Raw genomic sequence first — 26530 nt, forward strand, 5'->3', positions numbered from 1 at the left:
CACAAAAATGTAAAGCACTTCCACTCTTCTTACTGTGAAATTGAGAACTTGTATTTATTTTTCATAAAACTATTTTATTAACATGTAATAGGTTTATTGTTCTTATTTGTGAAACAAATCAATACCTATTTAAAATGTCATATTTTAATTTCTAATACAATACATATTGATATAAAAAACATGAAAACAAACTCTTTGGGACATTTGGATATATATTTTTTTTAAGAGTGTAAAGAGTTGGGTGCAGTGGTGCATGACTATAATTCCAGCAACTCAGGAGGCTGAGGCAGGAGGATTGCAAGTTTAAAGCAATTTAGGGAAGCGTAAGCAACTTAACAAGACCCTGACTGAAAAAAAGTTAAAAAAAAAAAAAGTAAAAATAAGAAGTAAAAGGGCTGGGGAGGTAAAGCACCACTGAGTTTAATCCCCAGTACCAGAAAAGAGGGAGGGAGGAAGAGAGGGAGGGAGACAGACAGAGAGACAGAGAGAGAGTTCCTGAGATCAAACTTTTTAAATACTGCTGCTCAGTGTCTCCCCTGCCCTCACCTTCCAAGTCTTCCTTATTCCTCCTTAGTCTTTTTTGTGGTCCTGAGGATCAAACCCAGGGCCTCACCCATGCTAGGAAAAGCACTCTGCCACTGAACTACACCCACAGTCCTGTCTCCAATCTCTTAAACCCCAGTCATCCAGACTCTGCCACACTCCCCAGTCCCTTCATTCTATCCATGCCTTTGTTCCTAGTCTCATTCTTCCCCAGTGGAAGCACATCCACCCAGCCCCACCCATGATTAATTTTTTTCCTCCAAGGTAGTAAAGCTGGGAGGAATAATTATGGGGTGGGAATGTTGAGGCTTGGGGGGGATCAAAGGTATATGAAGCAGGGTGGGGCTGGCCCCTCCACAGCTGGGCAGTGTGGGTGGGTCCCCTCCACAGCTGGACTGTGTGGGTGGGTCCTCTCCACAGCTGGGCTGTGTAGGTGGGTGAATGAGTGTTGTTGATTCCACCTTCAAACATCACACACACTCTAATGATCTAGGCCAGGACTGTTTAGGAGTGTGACCTTGAGAAGCACACATGCACTGAGGGGATAGAGAAAACAAAGAATAAGAGAACAGAGAACAGCTTGAGATGGGGAGCAAGGGAGGGGAGCAGAAGGGAAGGCGACAGACATAACTCAGGAGCAGCAGACGGAGCTGAGTTATAAACATTGAGAGAACAGAGAAGACCCTCAAGGCACGGGCAGGGAGGGGGGTGAGAGACAGGGGCTCCGGAGCAGAGGGCTGGGGACCCTGCTGAGTCATGCTGGTGAAATCTGTCCTATTCCACCCCCAGGTTCTCTCCCTAGGTGTGTTTGTTTACTGGTCCCTCCCTGTCATGCTCAGATGTTCCATCTCGGGGTGCAGATCACATTCTCCCAGATTTCCTGAGCCCAGGTCCTGCCATGGGCACCTCCAGCATCTTCCTCTGCGCCTTGTTCCTCTGTGGGGCATTGGGTAAGGGTGGACTGGGGAATCCTCGGGGGCAGGGGGCAGGGGGCAGGGGGCTGGGGCAGGGGCTGGCAGATTTTGAGGATTGGAAGGGAGAGGGAGCTGGGAGAAGCCAACAAGAGAGCAGGAACGACTTTGGGGAGACCAACCACTGGGATGGCCTCAGGCCAGTTGACAATGTGAAAGAGCAGAAGTTGCCTTTCAGAGGCACTGTCTCTTCCTTGGGAGTCTTTGACTTGCCTCTGTGTCTCTTGTTCCTTATCTCACCTCTTGCTTTTGTGCTGTACCCCTCAGTCAATGTCAATTCCCATTTTCTTTTCTGCCTCTGATGCCATCTACTTGAGTTTTTTCACTTTCCCCCTCCACCTCTTCACCAATCTCTCTCTCTTGCTCTCTCTCTCTCTCTCTCTCTCTCTCTCTCTCTCTCTCTCTGTGTGTGTGTGTGTGTGTGTGTGTGTGTGTTTCTCTATGCTTGTCTCTGATTCTTTTGGCTTCTGTTTATGTCTGCACCTCCCTCTTAATTCCCTTTGCCTCTCTGCCTGTTTCTTTTCATTTGTTCTCTCTCTTTCCTTTCTTATTTTTCTACTTCTGTCTGCCTCCATTTTATGGTTCCTCTCTCCCACTTTGTGTGCCATCTCTCTCTGTATGTCCCTCTGCCAGCTCCTTTGGAGTTCTGCTTTTTACTTTCTTGCCCTGATCTCTGCTGACCCAACAGGTCTCACCACTTCCTCTGCCCAGGGACGGCTTCGCTGTTACACCTGCAGCTTCGCCAAGCCTTGCTACCCTGTACCCACAGAGTGTCAGGATGATGAAGCTTGTGGCATCACTGTTGGCACCTCAGGTAGGAGTATGGTCCATTGGCCCTTGTCCAGGTGGCTCCCTACCTGTCTCCTTCCTGCCTTTCCTGCTGCCCCCACCCCCGCCTCAGCATTCCTCCTTCATCCCACAGACCAGAATGAGATCATCGAGCGGAAAGGCTGCCTCCCAAGGACCCAGTGCCCTCTGCCAGGTCATGCCACCTACTGGTCACATGCCTACGTTCTGCGGCACCACTGCTGTGAGCAGGACCTGTGCAACTCGGCTGTCACAGCACAGTGGCTCCCCAGTCTCTTCCTCACCACCCTGCTCCTCCTGGTGGCCAATTTTGCCTGGGGAGGCCAACTCCTCCACTAGCCTTGTGTGGACTCTCAGCCCCCAACCCAAGACTCCTTCACCATCAACATGGTACTGGAAATACCCGCATGGACACTTTTGAGACATGCCCAAGAACCTGATTTTGTACACAATCCTTAGACTCCTAGACCCAACACCTCCACAGACCCCTCCCAAGACCTGTTTCCCATGGGCACTGCTCTAGCCCTTGTAGGCACCCACCCAAAGCCCAGCCTCATAAGAAACATCTGCTCTGTGTCTTTTGTCTTTTCCAAACGCCTGGTGCTGATGTCTTCTCTCAGCCCCAGGTGCCTAGCAAGATGCCATTTTGATAGAGCTGTGGTCCCAGGCAAGGAAATTGAAAGGGCACAAGGTATGGTGATGAGGAAGGTCTTTCTGGGAAAGATGTAACATAGTAGGTGGGGAACTATAGAGTACATTTAATAAAGGAGCTATCTGGGAACCTAGCAATGGTTCAGTGTGTGTAGGGTGTGTGTGTGTGAATGCATGGGTGTGCTCTCTAAGAATGAACTATAGCTGCCTGACAGGTTGGGTTGGAGTGCTGGAACCTAAACAATATTCTCCTCATTTTCCATCTGTCATCTCATTCTCCTTCCTGCCAGTATCTTAGCTTAAGCTGCTGTAGCATGAATGTTTTAGGCAAGATATCAAAGGAAGTTTTTCTCCAGGGAAGCCCAGACTTGAGCCAAGACCCAAAAGGGGAACTGATAGGGTTACTTTATGAGGATGTGGCCTGGAGTCCAGCTCATCTCTGCCTGAGACTGGGGACTGGCCAACTTGGGAGTGTGAATGCCCTTCCCCACTGACCAGCCCAAACTTGTCTGTAGTTCATAGGTGGCCAAGCATAACCAGCCTCACTAGGGAATCCCACCTGCTAACCCTTGTGGACACTCTTCTCTGCTTAGGGAGAGAGGGTGTGAGCCATGGGCACAGGGAGGTAGTGTTCCTAGGAGTCTGAAGTGATAACTGTTTAGCGCTGAATGCCACAGTGGAGCCCCACAGGGAAGTCTGTGTGCCATGGATAAGGAGGGAGTCTGGCTGGAGGTGGAGCGTAGGCACCCCCATTCTGACTTGGTTCCTTCCCTTCCATTTGAGGAAGTCTGTGAGCTGATTAAATATGTTTGTTCCCTAGCTTCTTTGTGAGAATGAGGCTTAGCGGGTGGGGAGGTCTGGCTTAATTTGGAGGCATGTTGAGTCTTCTTTCCATTTTCTGTCCCTTAGTTCTCCCACTTTGCACTTCTATTTTTTTCTCTCTGTTTCTTTTTATTTTAACTTTAGTCTCTTTCCTTCTCTATTCCTCAGTTTCCCCCATTCTTCTTTAGATTCCCCTGTGACTCTAGATTCCTTTATCTCCTCCCTGCCTACCTCACCCCTTCTCACCCTCAACAGGTACCCCAGCCTCCCCTCAATTCTATAGTATTGCATGCTCAGGGCCAACCCTCCTCTGGCCAATTCAAGACACAAAACCACACCTTTTTGTAGGTGACATCATGAAATAATGCTACACCTTTTCTTCAGCTCCCCCATCCCCATTTCCCAGGTAGCCTGAGGGCTGCAGGAGGCCAGATAGACAGTAAGTCACATTCTCTGCCCACCTCCCAGCCCTACATCCCCGCTGAGGTTTTCAGGGAATTTTTCAAGTGCCAGATGACCAGGGAGAGAGAGAAGGTCACATTTCCCAGCAGCAGATGTCACCAAGATTACCTGGTCTTGTGGGCAGGTGGGCTGTGGGATTTGTAAAGCAGACTGTCAGATTAAGTATAGTTCTATTCTCTACTTCCTCAGGAACCAGAGCCTCATCCCCAATCCAGTGTTTCCTCTCCCACCCCAGACCTTTTGCAATTTAGGCCTCTGTCCCCTGTTTGTTCCTCACCTGAGATGGGCCAAGTGGATGTTCTCATAGATCTGGATTTCAGGTTTAAAGTGAGGAATGGAGGCATCTGGGGAGAAGTAGTCAGAATGTGTATAGAAGTCTCTAGATAATTCAGTTGTGTTCTTTTCTACTCCCTCCCCTAGAGAGGACAAGGTTCAGAAGCAATATATGAACCTTGACCTCACATATGCCCTCTTCTCCCTTCTGGAAGAGGGGGGACTCACCTCTGCCCTGAACCTCCCGGACTCTCCGCCTCCAGAGCATGATGCTGAGAGCTAGGATGGTGAATGCCTGGCCCACTGTGAGTGACAGCATCAGGATCCAAGTCACATCCCAGGCCATGGAAGGTACACTGAGGTTAGGAGAAGCTTCCATGGAGGCTGTAGTCAGAGCAAGACAAGAGGGATAAGGAGGGAGGCAGTGAAAGGACCTGTCCCTGTACCCCAAAGACAAACTCCTCCCAATCTGGTAGGATCTTCCTATAGAAGACTTCATGAGCTTCCCTGTCCCCAATATCCACCATCCCACTTTGCTCTTTTCCAGACCTCTCCCCCTGACCCCATGGGTAGTAGAAAACCTCAGTAGAGAATGACAGTGTTACCCTGTTCATATGTGGACAGCTAGCTCTAGAACAGACCACCAGCCAAAACGGCCCTCATAGTAATTCAACTTTTCAAGAAAAAATAAAGTGTCCTCCATTTATTTGTTCTTCCATTCATTCTTTATTCTCTAAGACTTGCTTAGTCTCACCACATGCTAGATACCATATAAGGTGGTAAGGATACAGAGGGCAATAAGGCCCAGCCGCTGCCCATTGACTGGCCTTTGATTCCCCAAAGAGTAGCCATTTGCTCCACATCCTGACTTAAATTAGTTATTCTACATCCAATAGTATTCATTCTTTCTTTAATGACCTTTTTTCTACTTTTTTTGTAGAACAAATATATATTTTTTCCTTTTGTCTTCTCTATCAATGGGCCATTAAAACACTAGTGCATATATCCTTTCTTCAAACGCAACTGCCCCAACAATAATCCTTATTTTCTTCATCTCTGCTATAGGATATTCCACAAAATCATAAATTACACTATTTCTAAACAATGGTATATTCCACTGAAATATATACATCTTTGCTGCTAGTCTATTCCACCAGAAAGTTGGCTTAACCAATCCCTTTCTCTGTTATGGACTCAGTCAATGATAAAAATTGCCTCCTCCTACCAGCAATGAATGATCTGCTCCAACAGAAGTCACCTCAACCTGTCCCTAGTTGTCTCCTATTCCACCTACTTTCTTATCCCAACTCTGGCACATCTCCTCCCTCGGTTTACCTGCCAGGCTAAAGCTGACTCCTTTATTCTGAGACACGAGGCACCGGATGATTCTTGGTCTATGGCCCTTGGGCTCAGGAAACCCTTCCCCAGGACACACCAAGAGCAGGGCAGCCCCATCACCCCAGAAGGAATGAACACGTCCTCTCACAGGACCCTTCCCTTCCAGCCAAGTCACAGAGTCCAGACGTCTGACAGGGACCACAAAGCACAACAGGACAGAGCAGGAGGATCCATCTGTAGCCTTTGCAGAGAACTGGGATCCTGTGGAGGAAAGAAGACCTTTCAATTCTTTGGGCTTCCCCAGTCCCTACAGCTTGCAGTCTCTGGGTTCTTTTCTACTCCCTCCCCATTCAACCTTAGGTTCCTATATGACTGGTACCAGGTTATTGGTATCTTACCTTTGAGAACAGAGACATCATACACTCTCCAGTTCTGATACCTGTGGTGCTCACCCAGCACGGTGCACCAGTACCGCCCAGCATCTCCATCCTTGGACCCCTCCAACCACAAGGAATAGTTTCCAAGGAGTTTGAGCCTGGATTCCTTTCCAGGTTTCCTAAGGTTTGGGATTGACCTGGTCACTTGGACCTGGGCCACCAGGATGGTGGAGGAGCCTGCTCCAGGGCTGTGGAACCATGATAGGAGTTCATCTCCATGTAGGGTGGGTGGTGAGGGACACGGCAGCTCCATCGCTTCCCCCAAGGCTACATAGATGACCTGGATGTTGTCTGTGAGGAGACAATTGTATGAGGCCAGAGACCTCGATTGCATCAAGGTCCTCCAACCCCTGGCTCCCTCCCTCTATAGGGTCTCCCAGCAGTGACTCAACTGATGAACACATTTCTTAAGTGACAACTACAAAGAAAGAGAGGTGGAAGGAAGAGTGTACAGACTTTCCTTCCCCCCTCCCCAAGCTGGTGGAAGGGTCTGGAGATGAGAGAAAAGCCTGGAATAGTTGGCAAATGCCCATCTCTTTAGACATTTACTCATCTGCTTTTATTTTCTAAAGGAAAGTGTACATAACCTGGACCCTCATTTCTTCTGGGTCTCCACCAGTGGTAGAGGCAGGGAGAGGTCAAATGGGTAAGTCTGTATTCTTGAGTTGGATGCATTCTCCAGACCTCTAAGGAGAAAGATCAGCAATCCCTCCCTAATCTTGCAAATAGCTGAAATATCTCCCACCTCCTGCCCCTTACCTGTAGCAGCCTGAGGGAGCCCACAGAGGAACAGAAGAAGGAGAAATAAGACTGCCATGGGGAGAGACTGCCAAGTTCTTTCGCTCTAAGACCTGGGGTTACTAGGGAGGAAACAGAAACCAGATAAAGGCCCATACTCCCTGAGCTGGAGTGACATGGGCCTCTGGAAGGGATGAGAATGCTGGGGAGATAAAACCCAGTTTCATGTCTACTGGGGAAAATGACCCCATCTTTCTGTTTTGGGGGTGGAGGAGAAACTGACTCAAGCCACTTTTACATAGATGGGGTTCCAGGTCTCTATCTCCAGTCAGTTTGGAGGTATATTCTGTGATCTTTCTTCCACTCCTGAGAGATATTAGCCATGAGCCAAGGTCCTGAGTTCTTCATGGAACCCAATACAGAGCTGGACATACAGTTAATGCTCCATAAATGATTGGAGTGAGTTTTGCAGTGGTTTCCTGGTATACCACAGACCTCTCTCTCTCTTTAATTGTGGATGAACATTTTAATTATTTTTATTTATTTATTTTTTCTGTGGTGCTAAGAATTGAACTCAGTACTTCACACATGCTAGGCAAGCACTCTACCACTGAGCCACAACCCCAGCACCTCTAGAACTCTTGAGAAATATTCTAAGCTATTAATCAAAGAGAAGAATAGCAGGGATCTGGATTATTCATTAATTCATCCCTCTGCTCCAGGCAAGACTGAAGGAAGCTCTTTATACAGTTCTAAAAGTTTTTAATGTGTTATTTATTTTAAATTAATTAATTAATTTTGGTGCTAGGGATCAGATCTAGGGCCTCATGCATGCTAGGCAAGTACTCTACCACTGAGCACAATCCCAGCCCCTACATTGATTAATTTCCTTATTTTTGTTGTACTGGGGATTGAACAGGGCTTTGTGCATACTAAGCAAGTGCTTTGCCACTATCTGCTTGTGTTTTTGAGGTGCTGGGGAATCAAACTGAGAGCTTTGCCATGCTAGGCAAGTGCTTTACTGCTGAGCCACAGTCTAGCCCCTTAAATTTTCCCCCTTCTCCTCCTCCTTCTCCCTCCTTCTCCTCTTCTTCTGTTTTTTATTTTTTCCCTGTACTGGAGATTGAACCCAATATCACTTTACCATTGAGCTATATCCAGCCCTTTTTTATTTTGAGACAGGGTCTTCCTAAATTGCCCAGGCTGGCCTTGAATTTGCTATCCTCCTGCTTCAGCCTCTCAAGGAACTGGGATTATAGGCATGCATCACTGCACCTGACCTTAAATTATTATGTTTTTTTCTTGTTGGTGCATTATAGTTTTACATAATAGTTGGATTCATTTTGATGAAATGAAGTCATACATGCATGGATTTTAATTTATTCCATTATTGTTCCCAGTATCCCCCTTCCCTTCCCTTTTCCCTCTCCCTATTCTCCTTACTCTATTGATCTTTCATTCATTTATGTAATTATCTAAAAAAATTTCAGTTGTAAATGGACATAATACCTTTATTTATTTACTTTTTTATGTGGTGCTGAGGATCAAGCCCAGTGTCTCACGCATGCTAGGCAAGTGCTCTACTACTGACTACAATCCCAGCCCCTATTTAATCGATTGGTGCTTTAGAAATATACATAAATATGGAATTCACTATGGTATATTTATACATGCACAAGCATAATTTTGTCAAATTTATTCTGCATTTAAATTATTTTTGCTGATTATTTTTGATGAAATTCTTCATACCAGACTATATATGAGGTACAACTATATAAAAGCTAAAACTGTGAGATATATATATTTTGGGGGGGGCGTGGTACTGGGGATTAAACCCAGAGGGATTTTACCACTGAGTCATATCCCCATTCTTTTATTAAAATTTTTTTAAAATTTTGAGACAGGGTCTTACTAAGTTGCTTAGGGCCTTACTAAGTTGCTGAGGCTGGCCTCAAACTTGTGATCCTCCTGCCTGAGCCTCCCAAGTTGCTGGGATTACAGGTATGGGGCACTGCTGCTGGCAAACTGTGGTATATTTACAGGATGGAATACTGGATAGTAAAGAGAACAAACACAGCCCTGCTATGAAGTTGAATCTCACAAGTGTCATCAGAGTAAAAGAAATCAGACACAAAGAATATGTATTGTGTGATTTTTATTTATATACAGTAAAAAAAAATGGAAAACTAATGTGTGGGTGAGAAATTCAGAGAGTGGAATATCTTGGGGGGGGGCAGGTAGCAATTGGCAGGAATCCAGAGGTTCTTCTGGGTGCCATAATGATTTGTTCTTGATTTGGGTGCTGAATATATAGGTTTATTCACATCCATCCCTTTTTTTGTATATGTGTTTACTTCAATAAAAAACTAGAGTATATATATTATGTAGATGTAAGATACAATGAAAATAAAACAAATCTGTATATATGTTAAGAAAGAGAACATTACCATTTCAGTCAAAGTTACCTTATACTGTATACTATTTTAAATTTGGTCTTTGTCTTTCACTTGTTTTATTATTAAATTTTATGTGGTTTTGACTTTCATACAATGCTATCATATTCTATGTATTCTTATGTGGTTTTCTTTCTTTCCCTGAACATGATGGTTTGTTGTGCAAGAGAGGGATAATTCATTAATTAAAAAAACAAGAAAAAAAAAACAAGTATTACACATACTTTAACAATGTTGTTTTCCTATGATCTTCGTATGGCTCTTCATTTACTTAAGCCTTTGTTTACCTAGTTCAATAACTTTGTTTTTAAATATTTTTTTTTAGTTGTAAATGAACCTTTATTTTATTTATTTATATGTGGTGCTGAGATTTTAACCCAATGCCTCATACATGCTAGGCAAGTGCTTCACCACTGAGTTACAATCCAGACTTCAATAACTTTTTTATATTTTTTTCTCATAAAAATCTAGCATTTCTTTTATTACGTGTCCTGCTAGACATCTTTTTTATAGCTCTTGTCAAGTGCTCCTAATCTTGTGTTTAGTTAGTTACTGGCACTAGGGACTGAACCCAGGAGCACTTTACCACTGAACTACATCCCCAGCTCCTTTTATTTATTTACTTATTTTGATACTGGGTCTCGCCAAATTACTAAGGCCTCCCTAAATTCCTGAGGTTAATCTTGAACTTGCGATCCTGCTTCGGAGTCCTAACTTGTTGGGATTACAGGTGTGTGCCACAGCGCCGGCAAGTGCTCCTAATCTTAACCAGGGTTTCTGCTATCACTCTAGAGTCTGTTCATATTAGAAAATAGAAAGAATGATTTAACAATTCCGGACAATTTTCTAAATTTCCCCGTTGCAAACGCTTCCTATTAATTTCTGACCATTGCTGTACCCGTAGGTCCAACAGCGCGAAACCCTTCCCAGTAAGCGCTGAGAAAGTCCCAACTCTGCACGAGGCGGAGCCGGTACGTGTTGACGTCAAGGGCACGCAACACCTCAGAGGCAGGGGAGGGCGGGGCCAGTAGGGGGACCTGCTGCTGGAAGAGCGGCGGCCCGAGCCGGGGCCATGGCGAAGCTACTGAGCTGCGTCCTCGGCCCCCGGCTCTACAAAATCTACCGGGAGAGGGACTCAGAAAGGGCCCCATCCAGCGTCCCCGAGACTCCAACTTCAGTCACTAATCCCCCTACCAGCTCCTGGGTGAGTCGAGTTCCTCCCTGGTCAAAAACATGGTACAGCCCAAACCTTTTACGGCCTTTGCTCCCCAGAAGTGCCCACTATTGGAAATAAGGGGAGTCTGCTTGTCAAGCCGGTTGTCCGAAAAGTCTGCGCTGTTTGTGTTTCCAGGGTTCAAGTCACGCCTGTGGACTACCCGCCTTCTCTCTTCATCGTTGTTTGAGCACTGCTTTCTCATTCCACTACCAGTCTTTGCTTTTTCCTCCCCGCATCCCCCCCACCCCATCTGTCATGGTTTATGCCGGCCCCACTTGGGTCTCAAGTCCTGCAAGAGACCCTGTGCGATTGGGGATCCGATGGATTTTGCCGTCATACTCCCAATTTCTTCTTCGGTTTCCTTTGGTGCCTCTCCGGGCTTTGTTTATTTTTCCCTTTAACCTGGCATTGAGTTTCAAAATGACTTCTGCGCATCATGTATCTGTCTATCATGTATCTGCCGTTCTCCCCACCCCCCCACACACACACCCTCCAAACCTAGCCTGGAGACCCCAGGGTCATTGCATTTACGAAATCTGCGGGTAGTGATAGACTATTCCCCTATTCTCTTCCTTTTATTGTTAGTCTCAAGTTATGTTTACTAACCTCTACAAACTGCCCACTCCTAGCCACATTCTTTCTTTTTTTAAAAAATATTTTATTTTTTAGTTGTAGTTGGACACAATACCATTATTTTATTTATTTTTATGTGGTACAGAGGATCGAACCCAGGGTCTCGCACATGCTGGGCGAGTGCTCTACCACTGAGCCACATCCCCAGCCCCACATTCTTTCTTAATCAACCTACTCTTATTTCTGTTGCTCTTCTTTCCCTCTTAGAATTGTCATGGTGTCTTTCCTTTCTTCTCACTAACCCTGCTCCCTGTAGGGACATGCTCAACCCATTTGCAACTGGGTTGTGAAAAAGAAGCAAAAGTTGCCCAATACTGCTTTCACTTTTGCTTATAAGTCCAGTACCCTGAGCTTGTTCTCATGGTCAAGGATGGAAAATCATGTTCAGGGTGGGGGTGGGGAAGAAAGTCTTTTGTAGAGGCTAGGAGTGTCTCAAGAGAGATAGCCAAGCAGGGTAGAACCAAAGGATGCATATTAGGGCTTTTGAAAGGGAAGAGGTAAGACTTTTTAATGGTCAGGGTCCTTAATGGGGCCATCTATTTTGGCAGGATACATACTATCAGCCCCGTGCCCTGGAGAAACATGCGGACAGCATCCTGGCACTGGTATGTCTACCCCAGCATCTGCTATTCACTGCATCTTTTCAGACCCAGCTGCCCTCTTGAACTTACTCTTCCCCAGGCCTGGGAGAAAGCAGTGCCCCTGGGGGTTGAGGGTGCTCTGAGCTTTGCTGCAGACCTTTCCAACACACACACACAGACATACTCTCAAGCGTGTACAGTTGGCACTCCCCTTTGTATGAAGCAAAACTTTCTCTGGGGCAGCCTAAACCCTGAGGAAAACATGTTTACTCTTGGGACCATCTGCAGGTGCTAAGTCCTACAGTCCCCTGTGACCTGTCCTCCCTGGCAACTAACCTCTTTGGCTGCAGAGACAGCTGTTCTCTCTGGCAGGGTTCCTATGGTGACGTTTGCGCATCTCTGGTCCCTGGGGACCAGGCCAGGGACTGTCCTGAGCAGGGCCAATTGAAAAGACTTGATTAACTGGAGTAGTTAGAGACTGGTCTTTAAATTGTGATGAGATTTTGTCTGGGAATGATTAGAGGAATAAAATAGAATCTGCACCTAGTTTTCCCAGCCTGCATTATGCTATGATGCCCTACCTTTCAACAAATATTAAGCACTTTCTGTGTGCATGATGTCATCCACAGAATAGATACTTGATATGATATTCCTCAGGTTATCTACCTTGCTCAGAGTCCAGGCCTGGAAATGGTAGACCAGTATGCATGTGTGCATGTGAGTATATTGATTGCCTGTCCCTATCTCTCTGCTGCAGGCTTCAGTCTTCTGGTCCATCTCTTATTACTCCTCTCCCTTCGCCTTCTTCTACTTGTACAGGAAAGGTCAGTGTGGTTTCAAAGGTGGTGGGGCAGGAAATGGGCAGGTTGTTGGCAGGTGAACCACCCCCCTAAAGAGGAAAGAGAACCTGTGAGGATGGCTTGGCTTCCCTCTTCCATCAGGCATATATTCTTCCTCTCAGGGTGTGGCTGTTCCAAAGAGAGGTGTTGGGGAAGATTGGGGGCTAGAGGGGAAGAAGAGCTAAGGAGCACTGTGGAGAGCTTCTCATATCATCCCTCTCCCCTCCCAGGTTACTTGAGTTTGTCCAAAGTGGTGCCATTTTCTCACTATGCTGGGACATTGCTGCTGCTACTGGCAGGCGTGGCCTGCCTCCGAGGTAGGTGGAGAGGAAGCCTAGTTTGGATTTGTCCATCACTGGGTAAATATTAAGTTATTTTTGTGAATACAGTTTGGTGCTGGGTCCTGAGGGGGAATAACCATGGATGGTCTAAAGCACAGTCTTTTCTCTAAGGAGCTAGAGAAATTCTTGCACAAGTATAAATAAGAATATAGCATGCATCATTTATAATAATCCTATTGGAAACACCTCCAATGGTCATGACATATAGGATGGATAAATAATACTTTATGGTATAACCATAGAACACTACACAGCAATGCAAATGAACAAACTGTATCTACACTTACTGCAGATGAATCTTACAAACATATGAAGTGGAAGAAGTGCACCATGATTTGATGTATGTAGTATGTTTTTACTTATATAAAATTTAAAAGGAATACTTATGTATGTGACAAGTCACTCAAAAGAACAAGGGCATGCTTATTTTGAAATTAAGGTGAATGATTCCCTGGGGTGGAGGAATACAGGATGGGAAGACTCCTGACTGGAAGTGGCTCTCTTGAACTGGGTGATAGTCACATCAATGTTTACTTTGTAGGGTTGTTTTTTTTTTGCGGGGGATACCCAGGAGTGTTAGACCACTGAGCTACATCCCCAGCCTTTTTTATTTTTTATTTTAAGATAGCATCTTTTAGTTACCCACCTGGCCTCAGTCTCTTGAGTAGTTCGGATTATAGGTGTGTGCCACCACACCTCACTTGCTTTGCATTTTTTAATCTGAATGTGTGTTTTATGTACATATGTTTCATTTTATTAGTAAAAACAAAACAAAAAGGCAAAACAAGTCATTGAGACTCGGTGGGTACATATTAATGACCACCAGGTGAGGGAGATGCTTCAGAGTGGAGATGTGGGGTTGGGACTGGATGGTTACAGTTGGGGTCACTCAGGTGAGGACCCCCTGCCTGAGGCATTCTTACCCCTGATCTCTGTTTGGCTGGGCTCCCTCCTCTGAGTGATTTTTCCTGACCACTTGTCTCAAAAGTAGCTTATACTACTCAAGTTTCAGCTTAATTTTTTATTTATTTTTAATTTAGAAAAAAACCAAAAAATCTAGAGAACAAAAATATTTTAAATATTACAATGCTTGTGTTTTTGCTATTTGCCTTGGTTACCTTTTTTGGGGAGGCGGGTACGAGGGATTAAACTCAGGGGCATTCAACCACTGAGACACATCCCCAGCCCTTTTTGTATTTGATTTAGAGACAGGGTCTCACTGAGTTGCTTAGTGCCTCACTGCTGCTGAGGTTGGCTTTGAACTCTTGAACTTCCTGCCCCAGCCTCCCAAACCACTGGGATTACAGGCGTGCACCACTACACCCGGTTTATTACCTTTTTTTTTTAATCTTTATTTTATTTATTCATTTTTATGTGTTGCTGAGGATCGAACCCATCGCCTCACATGTGCTAGGCAAGTGCTCTACCACTGAGCCAGAATCTCAACCCTGGTCTGTTACTTTTGTCAATAAAATATCAAAGCATTATAGTGGACTTGTATTTGCCATTGGAATCCTCCCAGCCCCACTTCCTCTTTGCCCAGAAATAATCATAGTTCATCTGGTGGACTATGATCTGGTCCATATTTTTGTACTTTTATGAATAATATACCTTCTTTTATCAAATCTAAGCTAACATTCATTGAAAAATGTATATTAATTTTAGAGTTTTCAAATATTAAAACAATTCTTCTTAGAATCTATGAAATATGGTAAGAATCTATAAACAATACAGTGTGATTTTGTGCATTTTACATTTTTGGCATAGGTGGCATTGCTCCATACAAATCATTCTGTATCTTGCTTCTTTTCTTATTGTCATTTTGTTCAGGGGCATTACCCTTGAAAAAGTTCTAGTTCATTCTGGTTTTATTGTTGTTGTAGCACTTAGACCACTCTGACAATTTTTTTAAAAGTTTATTGACTTTTCCTGGTTCCACCTCACCTCTATCAGAATGCCAGCTCTTTGAGGCAGGGAGCTATGCACCTCATTTCCTGCCTGTCTCCTCTGGGTAGAACAGTCCCTGGCATACAACACCTGCCAGGACAGTGAGCAGTAAGGAGAAAAGTTGGGATTTGATATTTCTCAGCAGTAAGGGAGAGTGGATGTGATCCTGAAGGGGGAGAGGAGTCAGCACTGAGAATTGCTGCCCTTCCCAATGGGAAGGAGAAAAGAGGCAGGAGAGAGGCAGTGTGGGAATCCTAAGGAAGCTAGGGCAAGCCCAGGAAGCAATGGAAGAAGGAATCTGGAGGGACAGGAAGAATGCTGGTGGAGCAATTGAAGAGAATAAGGACAGAGGAAGGGTACATAGATTCAGTGATGAGATAATTATGGGCAAGGGCAAGGGAGTGTGAAGCCAGATGGCAAGGGTTAGAACATACAGAAAGCAAGCACTGGAGAAGTCTGGAAGGGAAAAGTCAGGAATCCTGATGTTAGCAAAAGGGAAGAGTAAGGTTGGGTGACAGTGTTTTAAGACCAAGGAGAATGAACATTCTGAAAGATGGAAGCTTGCTAGTCTATAAAGAAACAAAATGAATCTCCAGCACCGAAAGAAAAAAATAGACAAACTGAAGAAGCTAAGGAATTAAAGAATTCTTTAGCCTTTTGCTGGATGTGGAAGAAGGAGGAAGGTCTGTTTCCCGACATTGTAGGCTCTCAGTTCCTTTTTCTCTTACCTTTCCTTCCAGGGCCTTCTTGCCCATCTCTCCCTAAGACCAAGACATCTTCCTTCCTTGTTTTCCCAATAAACTACTTCCTGTCCTCTCTCTGCCAGGCATTGGCCGCTGGACCAACCCCCAATACCGGCAGTTCATCACCATCTTAGAAGCAACACATCGGAACCAGTCTGCAGAAAATAAGGTGAGAAGTTCTAGGAAAGGTGTCAGACAACATACCCTGCTAGCAGCTTCCTCAGCTGCCCCCAGAGCTCCAGGCACCAGCTTCTGCCAGGAGGAGGTGGTGTGCTTTGCCACCCACCACACTGGGTCTTTGCCTGCAAATATTGCTGTGTCCTTTCCCTACTCCATAAATGAACTGTCCTCGCTATCACTTCTTATGAATATTCTGTTAGAACAACCCTCTTCCTCTCCACTTTCAATCCACAAGAATTGTCTAAAGGTAGAAATATTCATAATATTTCTTCTTCTTCTTCTTTTTTTTTTTTTTTTTGCAGTACTGGGGATTAAATTCAGCATCTCAGAGATGTTAGGCAAACGCTTGTACTACTGAGCTACATCCCCAGCCCTCCATAATATTTCTTGGGAGAGTTTTCTATCACAGCAACTCAGTTCTATAAATATTTGTTTTTGTTGTATGCATTGAACACCATGCTAACTTTGTTTGGGGATGGGACAAGATGGACAGGCATAGCTACTCCTATGCCTGAGAGCACAGCGTGGCTCCAGGAGGCAGAAAAGCCAGGGCACAGTGTCCTTGAAGTTCTGCCAGGTTTGCCAGTGCTGGAGTGTGATTATCTGAGAAGGGGCTATGGGGCCCCATGAAGCTCCTTCCTGTTTCTGGGATCAGATAGCTATGATTACCATCAATGCCTTGATGATTACTCCATACCACCATTTATGGAGCTGTGTAATAATGCTCTGTACCTTGCCACTGTTCTGAGACATTTTGCATAATGCATATGTCCTTTCTAATTCTCATAACAGCTGTGTGAGGTAGCATAATTACCCTCATTTGTACATCTGAAGAAACATAGGCAAAAAGAGAGGTTAAGTTACCTGTGCAGAGTCACAGAGCAAGGAAGTGGCTGAGTCTAGATTTGAGAGCAGATCTGAACAAAGCCTGGCTGAAATTGGCTTTTCTTCATTTTGTTTTGTTTTGTCATTTATATTTTTGTACAATTTTTATATTGCTCTCTCTTAGTCAAGTTATTTTTGAAAATATCAAAAATTTCTCTGACAGGAGGAAAAAAAAACCTCCTCAAAATAGAGAGCCGGAGCTCTGGGGGTGGGGGAGGAACACAGTACAGCATGAAGATGCAGCTCCCATTGCCCGCAGAAAGCATGTGGGCTAACACAGCAGGGTGACCAGAGGCACAGATGGTCAGTGTGGCAGAACTGGCCCCTGGCTGCAGGAGTCGAAGAGAGGGAGCTGGCTGTGTGAATGGAATAGTCAGAGTTTTTTTTCCAGAATAGAGCCCACTGTGGTGACTTCCCTCCTGACACTCAGCCATGAGACCATCAGTTTGATCTGCTTGGGGATTTCTGAGCCACCAAGATGGCACCATTTAAGGCATCCAGGTAGAGAAGGGAATGTGACCAGCCAATGGGCCCCCACTCTCTATATCTGAAGCACCTGCTAGGGGTGGGTCAGTCTTAGATTCTTTAAAATGAAAAGTTAGTTTCCTTGTCTGGAAGAGGGAAGATGGGTCAGCACTGATGCTCAAATAAGACACCTGTCTTTCCCAATTGTTCTAGTCATAGTAGAGTTTCCATCTGAGAACTTGGAGGGTGCTGACCTCTACTTGGTCTCCTGTGACGTGTGGAGATCAGGCCTGTGGATGACAAGGATGTTGAGGGGGGATGGGGACCACCCACCCTCAGTTCTGAATTCCCCTTTTCCTCTACAACTCTTTCATACCCTGCTCACCACAGAGGCAACTTGCCAACTACAACTTTGACTTCAGGAGCTGGCCAATTGACTTCCACTGGGAAGAACCCAGTAGTCGGTGAGACCCCAGTCCTGTTACTCTATCCCTTCCTTGGAACTGTCTCAGATAATCCCTGTACTGCTTGTCCCTGCCCTCCATCCCCTCTCAGGTCCCAGGGCCTGTCTTCTAGTGCCACCTTCTCATTCCTAGACCCCCACCTTTCTCTGGACCTCAGATATCCAGCTTTCTTTTCTTGACCCTATCTTCCCTTACTTCTTTCTCTTTCTTAGGAAGGAGTCTCGAGGGGGCCCTTCCCGCCGGGGTGTGGCCCTACTTCGCCCAGAGCCCCTACACAGGGGAACAGCAGACACCCTCCTCAATCGTGTTAAGAAGCTGCCTTGTCAGATCACCAGGTGGGACATGATGCGGGAGGGAGGCCAGCAGGGTGGAGAGGACATGGGGTAAGGATCCTAGGACTGGTACTCCATCATAAAATGGCTGTCATTTATTGATTGGGCCTAGGGCCAAGTGCTTGTGTGTATCATTTGTGGTGAAGAAGTTTTTATTCACATTATGTGTGAAGAAAATACTCAGAGAGGACCAAAATCTCACAGGTGAAGAACTGGGATATTAACACAACTGTGTCTGACACAAAAGCTCTTTCAGTGTGACTGAGAAGGAACAGTGGGTTTGGGGGTAGAAAGGAAACACATCATCTGTAGCTGGAGCAGGCTCTAGTGCACTTCTGTGTAACCATCCTGGCTGCTTCGCTCCTTGGTTCTTCTACCCTGGCCCTTGGCCCCACTGTGCCTCAGTTTCTGCATCTGTGAGTAGCCTGCCTTATAGAGTTGTTGGGGAAAATAAGTAGGGTAACATTTCTGAAGGACTCATACCTTGCCTGGGTGCCTGTGCCAAGTAAGTCTTAGTTTATTGATGACAGAATAACAATAGCAACCACTCATATCTTACAGCAAAGCAGATGCTGGGCATTTTCTTTTGTGGGGAGATGGGGCATTTTCTAGAATACTAAGGAAGGGGTTGGACTAAGGGGTTGATTGTTGACAGTGTGCTGATCAGTAGATGGGCAAGCCAGATTTGAGGACTTGTTTTTGAGGTACTTGAGAGGCCTCACGCATGCCAGGAAAGCGCTTTACCACTGAGCCTTATCCCCAACCCCTCAGATTTGAGGTTTTGAAGGGGATGCTAGAGAGTTTGTGAGACATTCTGGGGCTGTCCAACATCAAGGTTAACTGGAAATTGTCAATCATCTTTTTCAGGAATAGCACCTACCATATCTTATCTGTCTAGATTAGAAAGTTTGTTCAATAATTATTTATTAAGCCCCTACTCTACAGTGCTTTAGGTATCTCCTATGTGGCAAGTACTGGGCATATTGCATTATACAAAATAGTCAGGTCCCTGCCCTGATGGAGTTTGTGGTCTAGTTTGATGTCTTTCAAACTACGTATTTTGACCCACTAGTCAATCTTTTTTTTTCCTTTTTTTTTTAAAGAGAGAAAGAATTTTTTTAATATTTATTTTTTAGTTTTTAGTGGACACAACATCTTTATTTTTATGTGGTGCTGAGGATCAAACCCAGCGCCCCGCGCATGCCAGGCAAGCGCGTTACCGCTTGAGCCACATCCCCAGCCCTTAAATGTGTTTTTAACAGTGATATTTTCAATTTACAATGATTTTGTTGGGCTGTAACCACCTTATAAGTTGAGGAGCATCTGTGTATATATGTATATAGTGGGCCACAGTAGAAAATGTACATATTTACAATTCTTACAGTTAAAAAAAAAGTTTCAAAAACAAACCTAGCACATATATTATTTCATTAAGTCCTGAAAGAGGACTGTGAAGCTGTGAAGGTCAGTGGTGAAGCAGGCTCACCATTCTGACAATGCTAGAGCTGAGTCAATATCCAGGCCCCACTGGGGATTTGGGGTTCATTAATCCATGTTTCCTACAGCTACCTGGTGGCACACACTTTGGGGCGCCGGATGCTATATCCAGGCTCTGTATACCTGCTCCAGAAGGCCCTCATGCCTGTGCTGCTCCAGGGCCAGGCCCGGTTGGTGGAAGAGGTGAGGCCCCCTGTCTTGCCCCCTGCTGGCCCTTCTCTTCCCCAGAGATGTAGCCTCTTGCTCCTCACAACCTGGCCATTACATCTCCCTAGTGTAACGGCCGCCGGGCAAAGCTGCTGGCCTGTGATGGCAATGAGATTGACACCATGTTTGTGGATCGGCGGGGGACAGCTGAGCCCCAGGGACAGAAGCTGGTGAGAGACCACAGGGACCAAAGGTGGTGTGCTGGGAGGGCAGTAGAGGCTCAGGGGACCCCAGTCATAGACCTTCCCTGTGGCATCAGAGTGGGGAATAATCCAAGCTGCACCCTAAAGCCCTCTATGGAAAAAACTCTAAGACAGGGAAATACAAGTTCAAAAAATAATAATCATAGTTGTCACTACCAAGAATATTTATTCCATGTAAGACATATATTGTAATCTTCTTAACAATCTTGTGAGATAGGTACTTTTCACGTTAGCCCATTTTTATATGTGATGAAACTGAGGCACAGAATAACTTTCCTAGCTCATACAGTTAGTAAGTGGTAGCATTGTATGTGAATTAAGGCAGCCTGGCTCCCAAGTCTCCTGCTTCCATGAAGGAGCTCTGGAAAGAGCACTGACCCAGGAATCTAGGAGCTGGGTTCTAGGGCTAACTCTGCCTGCTATGGGAGTTCATGCAGGTCCTACCATCTCCGGGCTTCAACTTGGGACACCATGGAACTAGAGTTTATCTAATTAAAAGATTAAAGCCCAATGAAGGAGAAGGAGAAGGAAAGCAGTAGGCATGTCACAAAACAGGGACAGGCACAAAACAGACCAAAAGCTATGAAGGAAAGAAAATTCAGGCTCTGGGAGTGTAGCTCAGTGATAGAGCATTTGTGAGGCTTTGGGTTCAGTTTCCAGTGTGCTTTCGTGATCCATAATCCCATCCTCTCCTAAGAGCAACCTACCTGGTGGCCTCCCAAGGGAAAATGGACATTGTACTGGGTGGTGGAGCGATCCAACTTGAGTCATCTTCCTCTGAGGGTCCAGTTTGCCAAGCATTTGTAGTCACTTTGCCTCTCATCTTATGGACTTTGTGGAATGATAAGTTTTTATTCACCTCAAAAAAGAATAGGAACTTCCCTTTCCTCTTCCCTACACAGCTCTTCTCAGGCTGCCCTCCCTGTTCATGTGGGAATTTCCAGTGGATCTCTGAGCCTTGCCTTTCTGTCTCTTTCCTAGGTGATCTGCTGTGAGGGGAACGCCGGGTTCTATGAGGTGGGCTGTGTCTCCACACCCCTAGAAGGTAGGCCATGGCTCAGCCCTCTTATTTCTGCTCTTTGGACTGGAATATACCTACCGCTCACACTGCTCTGATCTTCCCAGAACTAACCTTTACTTTCTCAGAGTGAGGTCTCAGTCTCTCACTTTTGGGGAAAAGTCCACTCCCCATTTGTTTTGTGAATCATATATTGTTCCCCTTTTCCGTATCCCCTACCTTTATTATGCTCTTCATTCTGTTCCACCACACAGTCATACATCTTTCCCTTCTGCTGCCTCAGAGGTTTTGGCATCATCTCCTTATCCTGGGAAGGCATGGAGCAATTTGCCTGAGTTTGGAGGGTACTTCTGCTGTCTTTCCCTCAGGGACAGAGAGGGGCATGGACCATGAGGTTTCAGTCCCTCCTTCCCTTGTGTTACAGCTGGATATTCAGTCCTGGGCTGGAATCATCCTGGCTTTGCTGGAAGCACGGTGAGACCCTCCTTGCAATCCCTTTCTTTTCCAGAATTATTTCTGGTGAGCTACTGGAGAGGAGGAAATGGGGTGCAATTTCTGTGGGGGCCTTCCATTCACTGAGGCTAGGTGCTGAGGGCTGGGAGGCTGTAAATGTGAAGGCAGCATGGGAGCTGCCCCCCCACACACACACAGTTGGGGGCTGGCTGAAAGGCAGTGGATCTCAAACATTGTCCTCTCCCACCACCTTTTTCTTCCACATCTTCTCTGTTGCAGGGTGGCTGTAGGAAGGGTCCATATTAGGAGGATGCAGGTGGCAGGTGAGCTGGCCTTTGGTGTGACCCCCTCCTGCCTTTGCCCTTCCTCCTGCAGGGGGTGCCTTTTCCTCAGAATGAAGCCAACGCCATGGATGTGGTGGTCCAGTTTGCCATCCACCGCCTGGGTTTCCAGCCCCAGGACATTATCATCTACGCCTGGTCCATTGGTGGCTTCACTGGTACCAGTTTTCTTTCCACATGCCACTGTAGACACATTCATGCCCCCCACCTAGGAGAGGTGGAGAAATACACCAATGGCTCTGGATGGGGGTAGAGGCTCAAGGAAGAAGAGGGAGGAGTTAAAAATCTCTAGGTGGGCCCAGGAGTAGATATCTAGTTGTATAAACTTCACCTTTCCTTCCTTCCTTGAAGTAGCCAAGAGTCCTTGGTGGGTAGTTCAGGGAAAGAGTATGTTCTGCCTACTGTCTTTCCATGCACTGGGATATCTTCTTCTCCAGATTGTGCCCTGGCCAAGTGAAGTGGGGTTTAAGGAGAGACCAGGGGATAACATCCTGGCTAGGGTGGGGTTGGCCCATGGGATGAGGGTGTGTATGGTAGGCAAGAGCATCTCTCAGTCCTTGCCTTCTTTCTTGTTCTGCTACTAGCCACATGGGCAGCTATGTCCTACCCAGATGTAAGTGCTGTGATCCTGGATGCCTCCTTTGATGACCTGGTACCCTTGGCTTTGAAAGTCATGCCAGACAGCTGGAGTGAGTACAGCTCCCAGGACTGTCCTTCCAGGGAAGGGTTGGGCTGGAATTAGGAGATGGTTTTCATTTGTGTGCGTGGGAAGAATTAGGAAGGCTCAGACCTCTTATTTCTGCTCAGTTTTTTTCCTGTGAACAGTGGGGACCTCTGTGTTGGGTAAGGTCTTTGTCACTGCTATCCCTTCACCTTTATCCCACTCTAGGGGGCCTGGTGACCAGGACTGTGAGGCAGCATCTCAATCTAAACAATGCAGAACAACTGTGCAGGTGAGGGCAGGCAAGTGTCCAGCATCTCACTCACCCCCATTACCCACCAACCCATGCCACAGCACTGCTGGGCATTAATATACTGAAAATAGCCCTAAATGGAAAGCTGGCAAATAGCCACTGCCCCATGAGTTACCTGTCACACCCAGTCACACCTCAAATCCCCTGAGATCCTGAACTTCCTCAGGATCTGGCAGATGGATTAGGGCCTGGCAGAGCAGGGCTCCCCGCCCTCAAGATCAAACTAAGCAATGCCTGCCTGCCTTTCTTTCTCTCTTTCTTCTTTCTTTAATAATGGGAATGGAACCCAGGGCACTCTACCACTGAGCTACATCTCATCCTTTTTATATATATATATATATATTTTTTTTTTTAGTTTTTGTAGTTGTAGATGGACAGAATGCCTTTATTTGTTTATTTTTATGTGGTAGTAAGGATCAAACCCAGTGCCTCACACATGCTAGGCAAGTGCTCTGCCACTGAGCTACAGCCTCACTTCCTTCGTTTTTATTTTTGAGACAGGGTCTCACTAACTTGCTGAGGGCCTCACTAAATTGCTAAGGCTGGCCTTAAACTTGTGATCCTCTTGCCTCAGCCTCTGCAGACACTTGGATTATAGGCATGTATCACCATGTCCTGACTGCCATGCCCATTTTAAATATTCTGACCTCACTCCTGGGTGAAGGCTAGCTTAGGATGGGGATAGACAAGTTGTTACTTTTCTCTGTCTGAGCTTTACTTCCCTGATGCTCTGTCTTGAAGGTACCAGGGCCCCGTGCTACTGATCCGGAGAACCAAGGATGAGATCATCACCACGACGTGAGTGCTTCGGAGCTTCTGCCCTCCCCAGATCTCAGAGATGGCTAGAAGTTGCCCCTGCCACCTCTGCCTACCAGAAACACAGCTTTTTAGATCCTTCCTTCCCAACCTCCAGCCCCTCCAGAGTAATTCTTCTCATCCTCAGGGTTCCTGAAGACATCATGTCCAACCGAGGCAATGACCTCCTTCTGAAGCTCCTACAGTTTCGGTGAGAGCTGGTAGATGGGGATAGACACTAGCATGGGGAGGGAGGGAAGTTTTGGGGTGAAGAGTGAAGTGAAATCAGTCCTAACCTCCTTTCTTTGGTGCTTCTCTGTAGGTATCCTCGTGTGATGGCAGAGGAAGGTCTTCGTGTGGTGAGGCAGTGGCTGGAGGCCTCTTCACAGCTGGAAGAAGGTGAGAGGTACCTGATAATGCTTGTGGCAGGGGCCTAACAAGGCCAGGTTGCTTATAGGTTTTCATTTCTCTGCCTGAACAGCCTCTATTTATAGCCGATGGGAGGTGGAAGAGGACTGGTGTCTGTCTGTCCTCCGTTCCTACCAGGCAGAACATGGGCCTGACTTCCCCTGGAGTGTGGGTAAGGAGGGCAAATGAGGAGAGTCCAAGAAGGGGCTGAATACCTAAGCACCTGGCCAGGTTTAAGTGCCTCTTCTCTGCAGGGGAGGACATGAGTGCAGATGGACGGCGGCAGCTGGCTCTGTTTTTGGTGAGCTCAGTGAGAAGCAGTGGAAGGGGACTGAATGGAAGGGGTCACATATAGAGTTTGGGGACAGGGGATCCCTTGTAAGCAATAGAAGTGGCAGCTTTCATAGAGTGGTGAATTTGGAGGGTGGAGGATGGGAAGTGAGGAGGGTGTCCAATGGCTTCTGCTGCCTATGGTGCTCTGTGCCCACTTGCCCCACCCCCTTTCCTCAGGCTCGGAAGCATCTGCACAATTTTGAGGCCACACACTGCACCCCACTTCCTGCCCAGAACTTCCAGATGCCCTGGCACCTCTAGGGACCACATTGGAACACATGGAAGAACAGGATGGGGGAGAATGAGGGAGGACCCTCTTATTTGTGATTCTCTATGTTCATGTTGCTGTTTGTAGTTTGTGGAAAGTGGGGGACCATCCCCCTCCTTACCACAGTTCCTTTTGCACGTTTCCCCTCATTCACATGACAGCACCTAACCTTCCCCTATACATATCCTGCATTAAATGAATGGATTATTCCTAATAATTAATATAAAAAGGTATTTTTTCTACTATCTGGCTAATTGTGTGACTTCACAGATGTTCAGCTAGGGGGTGGTACTGGGGAGAGCAGAGGCCCCAAAGGGCCAGGCTTTGGGAAAACCATAATTCCAGACAATTAGCTTAACTTTCCCCATCTCTGTGTACCCCTTGGCCTTCAACCACAATCTGAGCTGTCCTCATGCAGCAAGTCCCAAAGCCTAACCTTTCCCTGGAGTGCCTAGGGTTATCACAGCTGTACAGCTTCCCTAGCTTCTCCTTCCTCCTTCCTCGGTCTCCTGCATACCACAGTCCTAGGAGCCTGTGGTTGCCCCCTCTAACTTATAACCTGTTTACAAAGTGTTTTCTAGTATTTGAATTCACCTATTCAACTTCTCTGCTGATTTCCAGGTCCAGTTTGTATGGTGTCACTCTCAGCCCCTACAGCTATCCTTGCTCAGCTCTTCTCATCCCAACAAGGAGTGAGAAGTAGTCTGTTCTTTCTTGGAGTCTTATGCAGCAAAACCTGTCCACTTTCCTCACCATGTCATCAAAACTGTCCTCCCAGTTTTGCAGTTCAACACAGAGCTTGCCAGGGACCTTAATGCCTGGAGCCAAGGACACCTGTCTTCCCAGAGCCATGCTTTATCTTTTGGACAGCTCTGTTAGAAAAGTCTTAGGTTAGTCAGATCCAGTAGTGCATACCTGTAATCCCAGTGGCTCAGGAGGTTAAGGCAGATGATGGATCTGAAGTTTAAGGCTATCATGAGCAACTTAGGGATACCATGTCTCAAAAAAGGGGTGAGTATATAGCTTAGTGGTAGAATGACCCTGGGTTCAATCCTCAATGCTGCAAATAATAATAATAATAATAATAATAATAATAATAATAATAATGAAGGAAAAGAAAGAAAGAAGGAAAGAAAAATAAAGTTGTTAGATTTAACCTGAGGAAATCAATTCCCAAAAATTTCTAATCCTTGTACCTTATGTAACAGAATATATTCCTCTTCCATCCAACAGTTTGTGGCTTGGCTACCTTCTTCCCTCAGAAACTTCTGTTTTTCAGATGATATACCCCCAAGTTTACTATACTACCTAGTAACCATCATTAGGTATAAGATGCTTAACATGAGCGAAAATGTTCTGATGTTCTAATTATAGTCTCTGGCTGATTTCTGTGTCTTCTCCAACTCCAATGCATGACCCTCCTCTAATCTGGGGGACAGAGGCTGTGTCTGCCCCAGCAGCTCAGCAACTCCTTAAGAGGGTATTCCCTCTCCACAGGAAAGGGAGATCTGAGATGTATCAGGTGATATGGGCCTGAAATTTGGGGTTAGAGGGGAGGTGACTATAATTCCAGAATGCTGTGCCTTTTGCAAGTTTGATCCTGACACCCTTCTCCTCTGTCTCATCCCAGGGGGTAATGGGCTGGGATGTGTGGAACAGGAAGCTGTGGGACCAGCTGCATGGTTCTGAATCTCACTCTCCCAGATGCATCAGGACAGTTAATCTCTTGGAAACAAAGACTTTGTTTGGGCTGGGGATGTGGCTCAAGTAGTAGTGTGCTCACCTGGCATGCGTGTGGCCCTGGGTTCGATCCTCAGCACCACGTGCAAATAAAGATGTTGTATATGCCAAAAAAACTAAATAAATAAATAGTTAAAAAAAAAAAACAAAGACTTTGTTCAGCCAAGGAAAG

General features: G+C 46.0%; 3 protein-coding genes across 5 annotated transcripts; 2 read left to right on the forward strand and 1 right to left on the reverse strand.

The window, feature by feature from the left end:
- The first annotated feature begins 1328 nt into the window (after positions 1–1328).
- Positions 1329–5235, forward strand: LOC101977693 (lymphocyte antigen 6G6e). Its single transcript, XM_005339042.4, has 3 exons — positions 1329–1493; positions 2203–2328; positions 2437–5235. Exons 1-3 carry the CDS (start codon positions 1442–1444, stop codon positions 2658–2660), a joined length of 402 nt encoding a protein of 133 aa, XP_005339099.1. The 5' UTR covers positions 1329–1441; the 3' UTR covers positions 2661–5235.
- Ly6g6f (lymphocyte antigen 6 family member G6F) lies at positions 4088–7159 on the reverse strand. Its single transcript, XM_005338994.3, has 6 exons — positions 7064–7159; positions 6266–6595; positions 5865–6128; positions 4758–4913; positions 4534–4600; positions 4088–4385 (listed from the first exon to the last, which is right to left on the reverse strand). The coding sequence occupies exons 1-6, from the start codon at positions 7119–7121 to the stop codon at positions 4361–4363; spliced, it is 900 nt and encodes a 299-aa protein (XP_005339051.3). The 5' UTR covers positions 7122–7159; the 3' UTR covers positions 4088–4360.
- Positions 7160–10495: 3336 nt separating this feature from the next.
- On the forward strand, positions 10496–26488 carry Abhd16a (abhydrolase domain containing 16A, phospholipase). Of its 3 annotated transcripts, none has more exons than XM_040282370.2 (20): positions 10496–10699; positions 11893–11949; positions 12683–12749; positions 12995–13081; positions 15879–15964; positions 17716–17789; positions 18002–18124; positions 19687–19801; positions 19894–19995; positions 21010–21073; positions 21471–21520; positions 21875–21998; positions 22425–22529; positions 22730–22793; positions 23556–23612; positions 23758–23820; positions 23932–24008; positions 24091–24189; positions 24272–24318; positions 26249–26488. In XM_040282370.2, the coding sequence occupies exons 1-20, from the start codon at positions 10568–10570 to the stop codon at positions 26387–26389; spliced, it is 1734 nt and encodes a 577-aa protein (XP_040138304.2). In that variant the 5' UTR covers positions 10496–10567; the 3' UTR covers positions 26390–26488. The 3 variants fall into 3 exon arrangements, with proteins under 3 accessions (XP_040138304.2, XP_040138305.1, XP_005339052.1); XM_040282371.2 differs by lacking the exon at positions 26249–26488 and adding an exon at positions 25240–25986 and having other exon boundaries at positions 10497–10699; XM_005338995.3 differs by lacking the exon at positions 26249–26488 and adding an exon at positions 24528–24863 and having other exon boundaries at positions 10497–10699.
- Positions 26489–26530: the final 42 nt, after the last annotated feature.

This window comes from Ictidomys tridecemlineatus, chromosome 8 (genome assembly GCF_052094955.1).
Source record: "Ictidomys tridecemlineatus isolate mIctTri1 chromosome 8, mIctTri1.hap1, whole genome shotgun sequence".
Classification (NCBI taxonomy): Eukaryota; Metazoa; Chordata; class Mammalia; order Rodentia; family Sciuridae; genus Ictidomys; species Ictidomys tridecemlineatus.